The sequence below is a fragment of the Thalassophryne amazonica genome, chromosome 6, assembly GCF_902500255.1.
Source record: "Thalassophryne amazonica chromosome 6, fThaAma1.1, whole genome shotgun sequence".
Lineage (NCBI taxonomy): Eukaryota > Metazoa > Chordata > Actinopteri > Batrachoidiformes > Batrachoididae > Thalassophryne > Thalassophryne amazonica.
Window position 1 is genome coordinate 112,152,615 of NC_047108.1, and position 17,700 is coordinate 112,170,314.

At 40.9% G+C, this 17,700-nt stretch overlaps 1 protein-coding gene and 1 long non-coding RNA gene across 2 annotated transcripts in view; one reads left to right on the forward strand and one right to left on the reverse strand.

Moving 5' to 3' along the window:
• The window catches only part of ubr4 (ubiquitin protein ligase E3 component n-recognin 4), a 181,892-nt gene that overhangs the window by 91,297 nt on the left and 72,895 nt on the right, over positions 1-17,700 (reverse strand). The window contains 6 exon segments of the mRNA XM_034173148.1: positions 6,664-6,893; positions 6,984-7,106; positions 9,972-10,154; positions 13,599-13,727; positions 13,845-13,924; positions 14,107-14,239. Of these exon segments, the coding sequence (XP_034029039.1) occupies positions 6,664-6,893; positions 6,984-7,106; positions 9,972-10,154; positions 13,599-13,727; positions 13,845-13,924; positions 14,107-14,239 (878 nt within the window).
• LOC117512924 lies at positions 229-13,699 on the forward strand. The gene is made up of 3 exons (XR_004561420.1): positions 229-240; positions 7,282-7,286; positions 13,582-13,699. It is a non-coding gene; the product is annotated as an uncharacterized LOC117512924 (long non-coding RNA).

Here is a 17,700-nt window from a genome sequence, read left to right on the forward strand (position 1 = left end):
CTCACGGGTCACGGGATTCCCATGGGAGGATTCCCACTGTTAATCACGTGACTGGGACGGTACAGGATTAAGAGTTAGCAGGAGTGGAAGGGAGCGGGAACCAAGTTTTTAGGCAGCGAGCAGTCCTGTCGTCATTTTGGCGATTAACTTTCGAAAAAGACGGCGTAAAAATAGCGGGCAGCTTTGCTTAAAGCCATCTAAAATTAGGACTGGGTTCGATCCCTGCAGCTGTCTGTGTGTGTTTGTTGGCTGGCTGCGAGGAGGAGTCGGGGGAGGGGTATCAGCGGCTTTACTCTGTGCATGGAGAGAGCACGCTGAGCACAGAATGAAGCAACACGTTAAAAAGAAACAAAACTGTGGCGCTGCCTTTATTACACCCTGGACTGTTCAGAAGGTAAATCCTGTTCACACCGTGTGTGCGTCGGTGACAGTTATACTAAAATTATGAGATGAAATAAATGGTCAGAATTTCTTTAAAAAAATGAGAACATAGGAATGAACGTTATAAAAATCACACATACGTGTTTAAAAAAAACTTGATGTGAAGAAACTCTGTAGTGATGTTCAGAGGCAGAAATCACATAAAGCAGCTGAGAACTCTGAACTTTAACAGGCTATTATTTTCCCAAGATATTTATTTTAGATGACAATGTAGTTGTTTAATGTTCAAGCACAAAACATGACTGAGGAGAAAAAAAAAAGAGGAAATGAACTCTAGTCAGAATAAAAAGACAAGCTGCTGATTTTTTGTTATTTTTCAAAGTTATTAGGCTGCAGCTCTGCGTTTCATTTATTTCAAAGTAAGTTACCTCTTATTATTTTCAAAATCATGAGTCCAATCAGTCTGCATTGTTCAGTTTTTCCTGCACGTTTGTATATTTTTTCCTTCTTTATAAGAGTTTGGTATTTGCATTTGTTCTACAAAGTTTGAAAAAACAAAATGTTAACACTTTTCTTTATAGCAGTTCTGTAATTTCAGAAATGCAACAGAAACAACCACAAATCAGCCAGATGTTCTTCCAGAGTTGTGTCTTGGTGGCTTCCCTCACTTGTGTTTGACTGCCACAGAGAGCCAACCACCGACTGGTGGTTGGCTCTCACTGCGGTATTGTATCACTTCCTGTTCCAGAGCACAGCGTTGTTTTGCTGTATCTGTTAGTTGTTTAATCTGCGCAGTTAGATTGATCTAGTTAACTAGATAACGATTTGTTTCACAGTGTAATCTTCATGTGCCTTAACTAAAGCACTCCCTCTGCTGAATCACCTCCAAATTATTTACACATTATTCACTTTGTGTGTTTTTAGGAATCCGCTAGCTTAGCGCAGCTACTAGCTCTTAGCTGATTTAGCATGGCGGCTTCTCCTGTCTCTCCCGCACTTTTCTGCTCTGGGTGTGAAATGTTTAGTTATTCCTCGGCCTCCTTTAGCAGTAATGGTACTTGTAATAAGTGTAGCTTATTCGTAGCTTTGGAGGCCAGGCTGGGCGAATTGGAGACTCGGCTCCGCACCGTGGAAAATTCTACATCTAGCCAGGCCCCTGTAGTCGGTGCGGACCAAGGTAGCTTAGCCGCCGTTAGTTCCCTTCCAGCAGATCCCGAGCAGCCGGGAAAGCAGGCCGACTGGGTGACTGTGAGGAAGAAGCGTAGTTCTAAACAGAAGCCCCGTGTACACCACCAACCCGTTCTCACATTTCTAACGGTTTTTCCCCACTCGACGACACACCCGTTGAGGATCAAACTCTGGTCATTGGCGACTGTTTTGAGAAATGTGAAGTTAGCGACACCAGCAACCATAGTCAATTGTCTTCCGGGGGCCAGAGCAGCCGACACTGAAGGAAATTTGAAACTGCTGGCTAAGGCTAAGCGTAAATTTGGTAAGATTGTAATTCACGTCGGCAGTAATGACACCCGGTTACGCCAATCGGAGGTCACTAAAATTAACATTGAATCGGTGTGTAACTTTGCAAAAACAATGTCGGACTCTGTAGTTTTCTCTGGGCCCCTCCCCAATTGGACCGGGAGTGACATGTTTAGCCGCATGTTCTCCCTGAATTGCTGGCTGTCTGAGTGGTGTCCAAAAAATGAGGTGGGCTTCATAGATAATTGGCAAAGCTTCTGGGGAAAACCTGGTCTTGTTAGGAGAGACGGCATCCCACTTTGGATGGAGCAGCTCTCATTTCTAGAAATCTGGCCAATTTTCTTAAATCCTCCAAACCGTGACTATCCAGGGTTGGGACCAGGAAGCAGAGTTGTAGTCTTACACACCTCTCTGCAGCTTCTCTCCCCCTGCCATCCCCTCATTACCCCATCCCCGTAGAGACGGTGCCTGCTCCCAGACCACCAATAACCAGTAAAAATCTATTTAAGCATAAAATTCAAAAGAAAAAATAATATAGCACCTTCAACTGCACCACTGACTAAAACAGTTAAATGTGGTCTATTAAACATTAGGTCTCTCTCTTCTAAGTCCCTGTTAGTAAATGATATAATAATTGATCAACATATTGATTTATTCTGCCTTACAGAAACCTGGTTACAGCAGGATGAATATGTTAGTTTAAATGAGTCAACACCCCTGAGTCACACTAACTGCCAGAATGCTTGTAGCACGGGCCGAGGTGGAGGATTAGCAGCAATCTTCCATTCCAGCTTATTAATTAATCAAAAACCCAGACAGAGCTTTAATTCATTTGAAAGCTTGACTCTTAGTCTTGTCCATCCAAATTGGAAGTCCCAAAAACCAGTTTTATTTGTTATTATCTATCGTCCACCTGGTCGTTACTGTGAGTTTCTCTGTGAATTTTCAGACCTTTTGTCTGACTTAGTGCTTAGCTCAGATAAGATAATTATAGTGGGCGATTTTAATATCCACACAGATGCTGAGAATGACAGCCTCAACACTGCATTTAATCTATTATTAGACTCAATTGGCTTTGCTCAAAATGTAAATGAGTCCACCCACCACTTTAATCATATCTTAGATCTTGTTCTGACTTATGGTATGGAAATTGAAGACTTAACAGTATTCCCTGAAAACTGCCTTCTGTCTGATCATTTCTTAATAACATTTACATTTACTCTGATGGACTACCCAGCAGTGGGGAATAAGTTTCATTACACTAGAAGTCTTTCAGAAAGCGCTGTAACTAGGTTTAAGGATAGGATTCCTTCTTTATGTTCTCTAATGCCATATACCAACACAGTGCAGAGTAGCTACCTAAACTCTGTGAGATAGAGTATCTCGTCAATAGTTTTACATCCTCATTGAAGACAACCTTGGATGCTGTAGCTCCTCTGAAAAAGAGAGCTTTAAATCAGAAGTGCCTGACTCTGTGGTATAACTCACAAACTCGCAGCTTAAAGCAGATAACCCGTAAGTTGGAGAGGAAACGGCGTCTCACTAATTTAGAAGATCTTCACTTAGCCTGGAAAAAGAGTCTGTTGCTCTATAAAAAAGCCCTCCGTAAAGCTAGGACATCTTACTACTCATCACTAATTGAAGAAAATAAGAACAACCTCAGGTTTCTTTTCAGCACTGTAGCCAGGCTGACAAAGAGTCAGAGCTCTATTGAGCCGAGTATTCCTTTAACTTTAACTAGTAATGACTTCATGACTTTCTTTGCTAATAAAATTTTAACTATTAGAGAAAAAATTACTCATAACCATCCCAAAGACGTATCGTTATCTTTGGCTGCTTTCAGTGATGCCGGTATTTGGTTAGACTCTTTCTCTCCGATTGTTCTGTCTGAGTTATTTTCATTAGTTACTTCCTCCAAACCATCAACATGTCTATTAGACCCCATTCCTACCAGGCTGCTCAAGGAAGCCCTACCATTAATTAATGCTTCAATCTTAAATATGATCAATCTATCTTTATTAGTTGGCTATGTACACAGGCTTTTAAGGTGGCAGTAATTAAACCATTACTTAAAAAGCCATCACTTGACCCAGCTATTTTAGCTAATTATAGGCCAATCTCCAACCTTCCTTTTCTCTCAAAAAATCTTGAAAGGGTAGTTGTAAAACAGCTAACTGATCATCTGCAGAGGAATGGTCTATTTGAAGAGTTTCAGTCAGGTTTTAGAATTCATCATAGTACAGAAACAGCATTAGTGAAGGTTACAAATGATCTTATGGCCTCAGACAGTGGACTCATCTCTGTGCTTGTTCTGTTAGACCTCAGTGCTGCTTTTGATACTGTTGACCATAAAATTTTATTACAGAGATTAGAGAATGCCACAGGTATTAAAGGCACTGCGCTGCGGTGGTTTGAATCATATTTATCTAATAGATTACAATTTGTTCATGTAAATGGGGAATCTTCTTCACAGACTAAGGTTAATTATGGAGTTCCACAAGGTTCTGTGCTAGGACCAATTTTATTCACTTTATACATGTTTCCCTTAGGCAGTATTATTAGATGGCATTGCTTAAATTTTCATTGTTACGCAGATGATAACCAGCTTTATCTATCCATGAAGCCAGAGGACACACACCAATTAGCTAAACTGCAGGATTGTCTTACAGACATAAAGACATGGATGACCTCTAATTTCCTGCTTTTAAACTCAGATAAAACTGAAGTTATTGTACTTGGCCCCACAAATCTTAGAAACATGGTGTCTAACCAGATCCTTACTCTGGATGGCATTACCTCGACCTCTAGTAATACTGTGAGAAATCTTGGAGTCATTTTTGATCAGGATATGTCATTCAATGCGCATATTAAACAAATATGTAGGACTGCTTTTTTGCATTTGCGCAATATCTCTAAAGTTAGAAAGGTCTTGTCTCAGAGTGATGCTGAAAAACTAATTCATGCATTTATTTCCTCTAGGCTGGACTATTGTAATTCATTATTATCAGGTTGTCCTAAAAGTTCCCTGAAAAGCCTTCAGTTAATTCAAAATGCTGCAGCTAGAGTGCTGACAGGGACTAGAAGGAGAGAGCATATCTCACCCATATTGGCCTCTCTTCATTGGCTTCCTGTTAATTCTACAATAGAATTTAAAATTCTTCTTCTTACTTATAAGGTTTTGAATAATCAGGTCCCATCTTATCTTAGGGACCTCATATTACCATATCACCCCAATAGAGCGCTTCGCTCTCAGACTGCAGGCTTACTTGCAGTTCCTAGGGTTTGTAAGAGTAGAATGGGAGGCAGAGCCTTCAGCTTTCAGGCTCCTTCTCCTGTGGAACCAGCTCCCAATTCAGATCAGGGAGACAGACACCCTCTCTACTTTTAAGATTAGGCTTAAAACTTTCCTTTTTGCTAAAGCTTATAGTTAGGGCTGGATCAGGTGACCCTGAGCCATCCCTTAGTTATGCTGCTATAGATTTAGACTGCTGGGGGGTTCCCATGATGCACTGAGTGTCTCTTTCTCTTTTTGCTCTGTATGCACCACTCTGCATTTAATCATTAGTGATTGATCTCTGCTCCCCTCCACAGCATGTCTTTTTCCTGGTTCTCTCCCTCAGCCCCAACCAGTCCCAGCAGAAGACTGCCCCTCCCTGAGCCTGGTTCTGCTGGAGGTTTCTTCCTGTTAAAAGGGAGTTTTTCCTTCCCACTGTTGCCAAGTGCTTGCTCACAGGGGGTCGTTTTGACCGTTGGGGTTTTTCCGTAATTATTGTATGGCCTTGCCTTACAATATAAGGCGCCTTTGGGCAACTGTTTGTTGTGATTTGGCGCTATACAAATAAAATTGATTTGATTTGACTTGTCTTCTTCCAGCATGGACAGTTAGTTTTTGAGAACTGCTTACCTGACACAGATTTACCATAAAGTACCACACTTTACCACACGTGTATTTCTGAATGATTGATATAAATGAAGTCTAAGAAATATTCAGTGAGTTGGAAATGTTCATGTATTCATCCTCTGACATTTCTCAAGAAAACTGGCTGTAAAAATTAATTAATTCTTACATTTAGAATGAACTGCCCTGTCCCAACCTTTGTTTTCTTAGAAAATGCTGTAGGTCTTAAATGTAGGAATGGATATATATTAACAGAAAATAAATAAATAATAAAGCTGACCACACAAAACATGAAATATGTTGGTTTCATATAATCTGCAGTTACAGAAATAGAAGTCAAAGTAAATATCAGGATCATTACGTACCCCCCCCCCCCCCCCCCACAGGCCATGTATTATTTATGTTTTGTGTCTTTTAGTGAAGTTTTTTTAATTTGGATTTAGGCAATAAGTGCCTCCCTATATTACCACAGATCAACTGCTCCTGTTACGATATCTTCTGAAATAAAACTGCAGAACACAAAGCAATCTAAAACGAATGGGGAGAAGATCAAATCAAGTTCAGTGTATTGCCAAAAAACTAAAAGAAGGAAAAAAATGGGAGCGGTACAGGAGCGGGAGTCATTCTGAATGGGAGCGGCATGGGAGTGGGAGGGGATTTTTTTTTTTTTTTACTCTGGCCTGCAAATGGGATGGGACAGGAATTTTTCTGTGGGAGCGGGATGGGACAGGAGTGAAAATCTACTCCCGTGTCACACTCTAATCAGGTTATTAATTCGATTAGAAAACAGCTTTCTTTCTCTGCATGTTTAAATTTAATTTCTTAGCATGACTTTTCAGTTTCTGTGTATAACTGAAAATCCTGTTGTTTCAGTACATCTTGCAGTCGGATGAGCCGTAATCTCTCACCTTGTGAAGGCAGTATAGATGTCAATGAGTTGCAAAGTAGCAGGCAGCAGGTTCTTGGTGATCTCTGATGACTTAAGTGCATCAGTCTCAATTGCAACCTTTGACAAATGCTCATCTAGAGAAACTTGCACTTTAGAGATGACTGCATCTAGTGTATAGATGGCTTGCAGCGAGGGCAGCTGATTCAGTGGAAGGATGGTGCTCGGGTCGACACCAGAGAAAGTTGAGATCTGCAATAGAATCCATTCATAAAAACTTTAAGCTGCAACCCTTATGTGGGTGAATTAATACCTCGCTGCAAATCATAAATTTTCAGTCACCTGTCTGGCAATGTACTCTTCCGCAAGCTCCACATCATATTTCACAGTGCTGCACTTAGCAGCAGTCATCTCCACCAGACAGGCTGCTTGGTCTGCTTTCATTCCTTGCTTAACCAGGTACTCCTGCAAGTGACAATAAGAACATTCATGCATCAAAGAAGAAAACCACATTTTGCAAAAATCTCAACAGTTATTTTCAATTTCAATTTATTTTCATTTATATAGCGACAAATCACAACAGAGTTGCCTCAGGGCACTTCACACAAGTAAGGTCTAACCTTACTAACCCCCACAGCAGCAGTGGTAAGGAAAAACTCCCTCTGAGGAAGAAACCTCAAGCAGACCAGTCTCAAAGGGGTGACCCTCTGCTTGGGCCATGCTACAGACACAACTTACAGAACAATTCACTAAATGAATATACAGGAAATGCTGTTGGTGCACAGGAGGGTCTCTAGCACAATTACCACACCCATCTCTGGATGGAGCCGCACCTTAAACAGAGAGGAAAAAAACCCAAAAACAATCAAGCATCAGAGAGACAAGAAATACAGTATAATTTGTCAGCATTAAACAAGAAAAACAGGAAATACTAAGGTGATCGCTGGCCACTAGCCCTAAGCTTCACTAAAAGACCCAGAATTTAGATAAAGTTGAGGCCGTGGCATGCTCTGTTTCCTAATAAAATTAATTAAAAGAGTAAAAAGCATAGTAACATACTATGCCAGTATACTAGCCATACGAAAGGGAAAATAAATGCATCTTAAGTCTGGACTTGAAAGTCTCCACAGAATAACTGTTTTATTGATGCAAGGAGATCATTCCACAGAACAGGGACATGACAAGAGAAAGCTCTATGATCTGCAGACTTCTTATTCACCCTAGGGAGACAAAGTAGTCATGCACCCTGAGAACACAAAGCCCCTGGCCAGTACGTAAGGTTTAATTAGGTCAGCTAGGCAGGGAGGTGCTAATCCGTGAACAATTTTATACACTAGCAGCAGAACCTTAAAATATGATCTCACTGGGACAGGAAGCCAGTGAAGGGATGCCAAAATGGGTGTAATGTGGTAGAACTTTCTGTTTCGTGTCAAAAGTCTGGGTGCAGCATTCTGAAACAATTGGAGAGCCCTAATGCTGGACTCCGGTAAACCAGAAAATAGAACATTGCAACAGTTCAATCTCGAAGAGATGAACGCATGGATCAGGGTCTCAGCACTGGCCATAGACAGGATGGGATGAATCTTCGCTATATTTTGCAGGTGGAAGAAAGCAGTCCTTGTAATATTTCTAATGTGGAGGTCCAAGGACAATGTAGGATCAAAAATTACCCCAAGGTTCCTCACTTTGTTAGTGTGATGTATGACACACGAGCCTAGGCTAAGCGTTAACTGGTCAAATTGATGCCGATGTCTCACCGGACCAAGAACCATCATTTTAGTCTTATCAGAGTTTAAAAGTAGGAAGTTTCTAGACATCCAACTTCTCACTGATGCAAGGCAACGTTCTAAGGATTTTATGTGAATGAGATTACCTGCAGTTATCGGCATATATAACTGAGTATCATCAGCATAGCAGTGAAAGGTAATCCCAAAACGCAGCAATATGTGCCCAATGGGTGCTATATAAAGGGAGAAAAGCAGCAGGCCTAAGACGGACCCCTGTGGAACCCCAAATTTCATGTCACTAAGGTTAGAGGTAGTGTTACTGTACAAAACACAGTGAGACCGACTGGTGAAATATGACATCAACCATGCAAGGGCACTCCCAATAATCCCAAAATGATTTTCCAGCCTATAAAGTAGAATATGATGATCCACGGTATCAAATCCAGCACTGCGATCTAACAGCACAAGAACCATAGTGGTGTCCAAATCCATTGCAAGCAGATCATTCACCACTTCAGTGAGACCTATCTCTGTGGAATGACATTTTCTAAAAGCAGACTGCAGTAGCTCAAAAAGATTATTCTCAGTAAGGTGGTCCACGAGCTGCTGTGACATCACTTTTTCCAGAATTTTAGAGCAAAATGATAGATTTGATATCGGCCGATAGTTTTTCAATACACTCGGGTCAAGATTAGGTGTCTTAAGTAATGGTTTAATCGCTGCAGATTTGAAACATTGAGGAACAGATACAGAAGTTAAAGAAAGATTAATCATTTCCAGCACAGTCGGCCCAAGAGTGGGCCACAGGTCCTTAAACAGTTTTATTGGTATGGGATCAAATAGACAGGTTGTGCTTTTTGTTGACGTTACGAGTTTCGTCAGCATGCCTAGAGAGATACTCTCAAATTCTGTAAATCTAGGTAATACCTCAGTAATAGAGCCCACCTTAATAGTAGGGTGTAGTGGCTGGGTTAAGGCATGCTGGGATATGTTTAACCTAATGTCTTCTATTTTCTTCTCAAAGTAATCCAGGAAATCTTGCGCTGTAAAATGAGAGTGAACTACAGGTGGTTGTCCATGAATAAGTGTTGCCACCGTGTTGAACAAAAACTTTGAGTTATTCTCGTTTTTGTTGATCAAATCAGAGTAATAGGTCCGCTTTGTAACCAGTAATGCATACTTATAGTCTAAGATAATATCATGCCATGCACGGTGGAATACTTCTAATTTTGAACTATGCCATTTCCGTTCTAGACCTCTAGCCTTATGCTTGAGGTCACGCAGGTAATCATTGAACCCAGGTGACTGTGTTTGGGGGAGGGGGCGATTTTAACAAAGGTGGCACAATCATGTCGAGTGTAGTTTTGAGCACTGAGTTTAAACTATCCACAAGACTGTCTACTGATTGGGTATTTGTCAAATGTGAAGCTAAGACATCAGGTAGTCTAGCTTCGAGTTCAGTCTTAGTTGAGGAGTTGATACATTGCCGTAGTGATAAATAAGGTTGTTGCACTGCAACCAAGTGTACTAACAACTTGGCCACCACCCCTGCTAACAACAATAATAATAATTTAAAAAGTGTTGATGAAAGATGTTATCAAACCTTGATCCAATTGACATAGGTAGAAACTCGAAGACGTGAGGACCACCGCAAAGTGTGCAGAATGTCGCTCTCACTGGGATCACTGCAGCCACTCTTCAACTGCTCCATGTAAGCTTTTGAGGGTGGTAGAACCCCCATAATCCTCCACAGCACCAGAAAGTAGTACTGAAGGGAGCAGGCCTCCTGTGTAAGGTGACACATGCAGAAAATCAGTGCACTGTGTGCAAAGTGCTTCACAGACAGACAGCAGCCTAAAGGGGTTTCATAGTGTGGTGGATGGGGGAAAAGCAAGGTCTGTGCAGACATTCTAAAAATTAAATAAACAAGAAATTAAGTGAAAACTCCATAATATTATGGTTTCCCCAAATACTGTGATGTTTTCTAATTAATTGTTTTACTGCAGAATTTTTAGTAATAACATGATTAAAGTCATACAACGGTCTGTATAGCGATGTGTGCATGTTGTGTAACTTCAGCATGTATTTTACTTAATTTTTTTAAATGCTGAAGTAAAAACAACTTGGCAATCAGTTACTGGGGGGAAATGTTGAAAAAGAACATGATGGAGTTTGTCAATAACATTTTTTTATGTGTCTAGATAACCCTGAACAGGATATTGTTATGTTTAGCAAAATGAATCATTAATAATCCTGTAATGAAAGAACATTAATGGCAGATGTATATAAACAAAGGGGGGTTTTTTTCTACGTAATTTACTGTAAGAGTTCACAAGGTGCAGTTGGATGAATCATGACACACTGGATCATACAAACCGATGTGAATGCTTAATATAGAAATTTGTGATCACAGTTTTTTTTTTCTTTTGAAGAGTCCTAGCTCTTTACCTCAGAGGATTTCTTTGGGTTGTTGTGGATAACGCTCACCTTGGATACAAATGGTAAGAGCTGGCTACAAAATTATGTCACACCCAAAGTCTGTGCATTATGGCGCAGTACAAGCTGTATGACCTGGATGTCGTAAGCACTGACCTAGCCTAGCTATAGATATGGAAGCTAACATCCAAGTAGTCCTCGTGTTAAAAGTGCAATACAACAGTCGCGCCAATAAAAACAAAGCAGCAGGCTGCAACTCATTCTGATCTTTTATCAACTAAATTATGTCATTAATTAGAGGTTGACCGACAAGGATTTTTAAGGACCGATACGATTATCGACAAGGTTTGGAGACCGATACAGAAATTCGAGGCTTATGTTTGCCTGCAGTAAAAAGTGTCAAAAAGGTGTCAAATTTTAGTATGATACACTCTTAACACAAAACTTTCTTTAAAGTAGACCTGCATTGAAATAAATGCAGTCAGATCTTTGGACCAAAAAACGACTCATATTTACATATAAGATCCTTCTGAATGTAGTAAAGTAAATCTGCAAGCCCAGATCTGTCATTTAACAGAGAAATCTTCATTTAAAAATGACAAATTTACAGCTAAAATTTAGCCCTCCGCAAAACTGTCAGCACATCCGGGACGCTGCCGAGACGTCAGGGAAAAGACTCTATCCCAGCATGCATTGCGCGCGCCAACTGTAATTTGTGGATTTACGTCAGTTTTCTTGTCTTATACGGAAGGATCTACTTTTTTTAAAACTTCATATTGTCTTGCGGCATGTTTGGTGAGTACACATTTCTTTTATTTGTGCTTGAAAATTATTTTGGGGGACTTTTTCATATGCCCGTTTGATTGAGTGGTGTCGCATTGAAAATCTACTGTCTTTCGCCTCTGGTGTTACTGTTGCGGGGTACGGAGGCGGGACCCGCAAAGAATCCAAGTCATTAAAAAGATATAAACCTCTCTCAGCGGCCACGAAGCTCTGCGGCTCCGATTACCGAGACGTGCGGCGCTGCGGAAAGTCTGTCCTTGCAGCAACAGGTGTCACCAGCCGCTCTGCATCAAAACAGTAAGCGTAGTCTCTGGACTTTTGCCAAGTTGGCTGCACCTCCATTCAGTAGACAGGGACGTGGTGCCGGCTGCACAGCAGACACGGGGGCGATGTGAGTGGCCCGCTTCGGCATTTATCGAGCACGCAGACTCAGTAAGCGCAGTGGAGGCAGAAAGCGAGGCGTCGGGGAAGAACGTCGCCCGCTGTCGATGTCACCGCTGATCTGAGCAAGCAGACCTGTATCTCGCATTCATTGCAGCTTACGTTTGGATGCTGAAACCAGGATGTGTATAACAGTAACATTACTAACAGATAAAATCAATTTCAGTGCGGGATCGGACTGAAGGCGGGAGCGCTCCGTCTTCTGCCGGACGTCACTGCAATGACCCGGATGTACAAACAGTTTTCGCTGAGGGCCAAATTTTAGCTGCAAATTTGTCATTTTTAAATCAAGATTTCTCCGCTGAATTACAAATTTGGGCTTGCAGATTTACTTTACTGCATTCATAAGGGTCTTATAAATACATATCAGCTATTTCTTTCTGAGATCTGACCACATTTATTTCAATGAAGGTCTACTGTAAATGTTTTGCAGCATGTGTTTAATTCACAGAACCTTTCAACTTGACCTTCATACAAAAAGTGCAAGGAGCTGAAAATAAAGCTGAATAAATAAATAAATCCAGCTGACACAGGTCCAGTCTGCACACTGCTGTCATTTTCCATGTCAGTCTGAGTGACAGCAGCCTTCAGCACTGACAGATTGAAGTTGTGATGTCTAACAAATCAAGCATTGCTGTGGGCGGGACTTTGCTCCAAACCAAAAAAAACAAACAGAAATTTATATTTTAAAAGAGTGGTTTGTGTGTAATAGCTCCTCAGTGCCTGAAGGAAAGAGCCATTTGCTCTATATGATGGGCCCTTCACACATTAATGGACAGAATAAATTAAAGTTATTCAAGATTTGCAATGTTTCATAATCTACTGTAAAAGAGAACATAAGGCAATTTAACTTAAATAGGATGCAAAGTTCATATTTCTGTTATATTTCATGTAATCAGGGATGCGAAATGGGCAAAGAGAAAAAACACTCTGAAAATCAGCGGGGGCCCAAGGGCCACTGTAGACCCCCAGCGGGGCCCAGGGGCAGCTCGACAGACCAAACATGCAGAAACTCAAAATGTCTGCATCCAAATGTTTTCAGTGACTTCACATTTACAGAGATTCTGATTGGCTGAAAGTTCACTGTTGTAGAAAAAGTAACCAATAAAGTTGTGCATTTTAGCTTGCAGTTTTGGCTGCGCTATTATGGTTCCCACGCATATGAAGAAAGATTTACCTCGCACGGATGACCCGCGCTGCAGCACCCACCCAATATTTTTCTTAACGGATTTACACTGATCTCAGAAATGGCCCAGAAACCCAGAAAAACTCTGAAATCCGCGGATCCGTGGAAATTGTCATCCCTGTGTAATTTTATGTTATGTGTAGGTCATAAATGTTTAAAAGGTTAAAAACATTAATATTTGATGGACAGAACATTTGGTCTGTTCTTCAAAAATGACACGGCAGCTTTAATCAAGTGAGGCAGAGAGATGTGTCAGACGATTTAACACCGTGAGACAGTGTAAATACATAATGAATAATTCTGAGAGTTTTCTTTTTTGTGCATTACTGGCAAATCGCTCATGGTTCGTACACATGGAGTATGTGAGTGTGCGTATGTCCTCACGATAGGCGTGATGGACTTATTCTCCTGTCTTCTCGCTGTGTCAAACTGAGAACCTGCTGCCAGCAGTGAGACGAGCCACGCATACAGTTCATCGTACTTCACCGCACCATTAAACAGCTTCGGAAAGACCTACAACAAAAGAGGCATCATACAGCAGAGGACACAAATAATGTGAAGAAAGCATCACACTTTTGCTACTTTCAAAACAACAACGACTTTCTGTGACACAAAGGGCAAAAATCACACCTTGCTGTCCAGTCGACTGATGTCATCTTCAGACGCCTCCGGGGACAAAACACAGTAAAATCTAGGTTGGATATTTGAATCTAAAAGAAATTCAAAAACATGAATGCCATTTTTATTGCATTCGTAGCATTTCCACATCACAAAATTTCCTGCATTCTCTAAAAATGTTTAAAAAAAAGTACACAGACTGTCAAATCAAGTTGCCAAGATCAAGAGTGGTAATGAGGAAATACAGTAAGAAACTCCCTGAGCCCAGGCTGACCTGCTGAACAGTGTTTTGCCCAGTTCTCCTCCACCTCCTTGAAGCCGTAGTAAATTGGGAAGCTGCTGCGCTTGACACCTTCCTGAACAGAACTGGACCCAGTGGATGGCGGAGTGAGCAGGTTATACTGCACCTATTAATTATATTTGTAAGAAAGTAAATTAATTGCCCTCCCTATCATAAGAAATCCACACTTATTGAACATTCAGTCTTACAATAACAATGAGCTCTCCTTTAAAGGGCTCATATGGTGCAGTCACTCATGAATCTGTCTTAAATCTTAAATCTGTCATAAATCTACAGGGCAAATCACAACAAAACTGCCCCAAGGCACTTCACACAAGTAAGGTCTATGAGAACGAGAACTGTTCTCGTAAGAACAGTGGTTAGGAAAAACTCCCTCTGATGATGTTGAGGAAGAAACCTCAAGCAGACCAGACTCAAAGGGGTGATCCTCTGCTTAGGCCATTCTAACAGTTACAAGGTTCTTAAAAAGACGTACCAAGCTGAAGAAACAGGAAACATAAAAACCAAAATAGCATCAAAAACAAAATGTATTATTGCAGTGAGCACACAATCATTGGCACCACAGGCAGGGCGTTGTGAGATAAGTCCAGCGCCCTGGAATGCAGGACCAGCATCCATCCATTGCCTTGTCAGTTTCACTTACTAAAAGCTGTCTTCATGGAAGACTGCACTCCATAAGCAGACTGGCTGGAGCTTCATATTAACCATTTTCCATGTCCCACAACTCTGCATCTGTGAATGCACAATCTACCACTACAAGCAACCCCTGCCAGCATCACTGACCACACTGGAATTTCAAAATCTGATGAATTTTGTTCAAGTTTATCATGGACAGAAGAAAGCACAACTGACATAAAAACGCAATGCATGAAGTGAAATTCTACATCCTCCTCCTGGCACCGCAGTGAACCAGTCCATATTAGAACCCCTGCAGGAGATGCATAGAGAACATTTTCTAAAAACTCTATTTTAGAATGTCATGTGACTTATGAGGGTTGTTTTTACATTTTTTAAGAGATCAGAATTTTAGAATTACAATTTTTCATTTTCTATGAGGTATTGAAAACACTGATTTTGAAACAGTTGATGTCACGAGACTCCATTTGGCAGAGCACATGACGTCTTCCTTTAGATACCAACTGTGGAACAATGTCTGGGAACACGGATATCAAATGTTTCAAAACATTCTGAAGTGGGGATTTTGAGTTTGCCATCACTAATTTACAGCACAGATAAAATGTTTCATTACCATCTCCAGCCACATGTCTCAGATTTTTAATTCTGGGTTTCTTTTCCAGACATAGTAGACATCATGTTCATTCATGCAGCTGCTAGCTTAAAGTGAAGAGCGCAGTGCACTGATGAGTCTACAACACGCTTAGTATCCAGGAGGTGGTAGACAAATGGCATGTAAACTGAACCACAGCTGTTCTCAATTCTCTCTAATCTATCCAGTGACCACTAACATCCAGCAGGGGGCAGACATGTCCACTGCATGTTAGAGTGCCTTGGTTAGAGAGACTGGCGTCAACTCAGAACATGGCGCCATTTTGGGTCCAACTGCGCTGAACTATTGAATGGACCTTTTGTTTTCAACATTTTTAAAAATCATTTAACCACATACAGCAACACATCCAGGTACAGGTGCTATCAAAACAAATTTAAAAATAGTTAAGCTATCAAATTTACAATTCATGATGATTTATTTAATTAATTTAAAGCCTGATTTATGCAGCTGCAGCTCTGTAACTCTGTGTCATGCAATGACGTGCATGACAGGTTTAAAGTTCTCCATCTCTGGATTATGCTTTTTTATGGACTAATTTGACCCTGACCAAGCTTTTCTTTCTACAAGCATCACCTCCAAAACAAAGGTAAGCTGTTTTACTGACTTTGTGCTGTAAATGTGATGCGGACTTTTCTGATCCATTTTTCAGCGTGCGCGCTATGATGGCAGATGAAGGATTAAAAGCAGAAAAGTGTCAAATCACAGACTTTGGTGTTTGATTTAACAGGTGCACGTCAAGCTGTGGGTCCGAGTCTTAACACCGTTTGAAAAACTAAACGTCGGACTTTTAATCATAGAAATGATTCCTCTCCCACTTTCCACAAACTGGCAAGTGTCAGAGCTGAACTTTAATTTGTACCTCTGCACATTCAGACTACTCTGAGTTTTTAATGGAAATACAATGTGATCGGGCTGGACATTTAATCCGATGTGAGCGAAAAATCCGTTATACAAAATCCATTATATATGGTGTTTATTACATGGAAAACAATACAAAAACTTTGGGACTTTTTGTCCAGTGACTGTGAATATCTGGTTTATACAACGACGGTTTAGTTGAGTTTTACTGTACATGGGACTGAACAACAAATTTACCTCTCAAAGCTTTGATGAATATGTCAGCTTCCATCTCACACGGCTGACTTTATTTTCCCAAATTTTTCTTCTGTTCGGATCTGAAGGGGATCTGTACATCTTGAAGCCCTTGCTGTGACTACTTGTGCCTCCAAATGCACAACAACCCGGTATTTTCAGTTAATAAATACACAGAATAGCTGGATTTACATGCAGACACATTATCAGCCAATGCTATTTTTGCCCCAAGATGGCAACAGGAGTCACGTGACCAATTTTTTCGACTCGTCATGTCGCCACTCTCTCTAATAAAGGCACTCTAAAGGACGTTACATCAGTAAAATAAAGTTGCTTTTTTGATGAGTGTATCAGAATTAGCTATGAACTAATTAGCTCAATTCATTACATGTTCTATTAATATGGTTAGAGTTATTGTCTACAGGTCTACACAAACTGGGGTGGAACCCACTCATCTACATGTTATTACCGGTGCAGGGAATATATGTTTATAAGACACATGTTGACTTTCTACAGCAACAAACCTATCAAAATTTTAAATGAAATTTGGTAAAATTTCAATTATTTTGCACTACAAGGCATAATCAAGTTGTAATTTGTACATATCAATCAATCAATCAATCAATTTTTTTATATAGCGCCAAATCACAACAAACAGTTGCCCCAAGGCGCTTTATATTGTAAGGCAAGGCCATACAACAATGATGTAAAACCCCAACGGTCAAAACGACCCCCTGTGAGCAAGCACTTGGCTACAGTGGGAAGGAAAAACTCCCTTTTAACAGGAAGAAACCTCCAGCAGAACCAGGCTCAGGGAGGGGCAGTCTTCTGCTGGGACTGGTTGGGGCTGAGGGAGAGAACCAGGAAAAAGACATGCTGTGGAGGGGAGCAGAGATCGATCACTAATGATTAAATGCAGAGTGGTGCATACAGAGCAAAAAGAAAAAGAAACAGTGCATCATGGGAACCCCCCAGCAGTCTACGTCTATAGCAGCATAACTAAGGGATGGTTCAGGGTCACCTGATCCAGCCCTAACTATAAGCTTTAGCAAAAAGGAAAGTTTTAAGCCTAATCTTAAAAGTAGAGAGGGTGTCTGTCTCCCTGATCTGAATTGGGAGCTGGTTCCACAGGAGAGGAGCCTGAAAGCTGAAGGCTCTGCCTCCCATTCTACTCTTACAAACCCTAG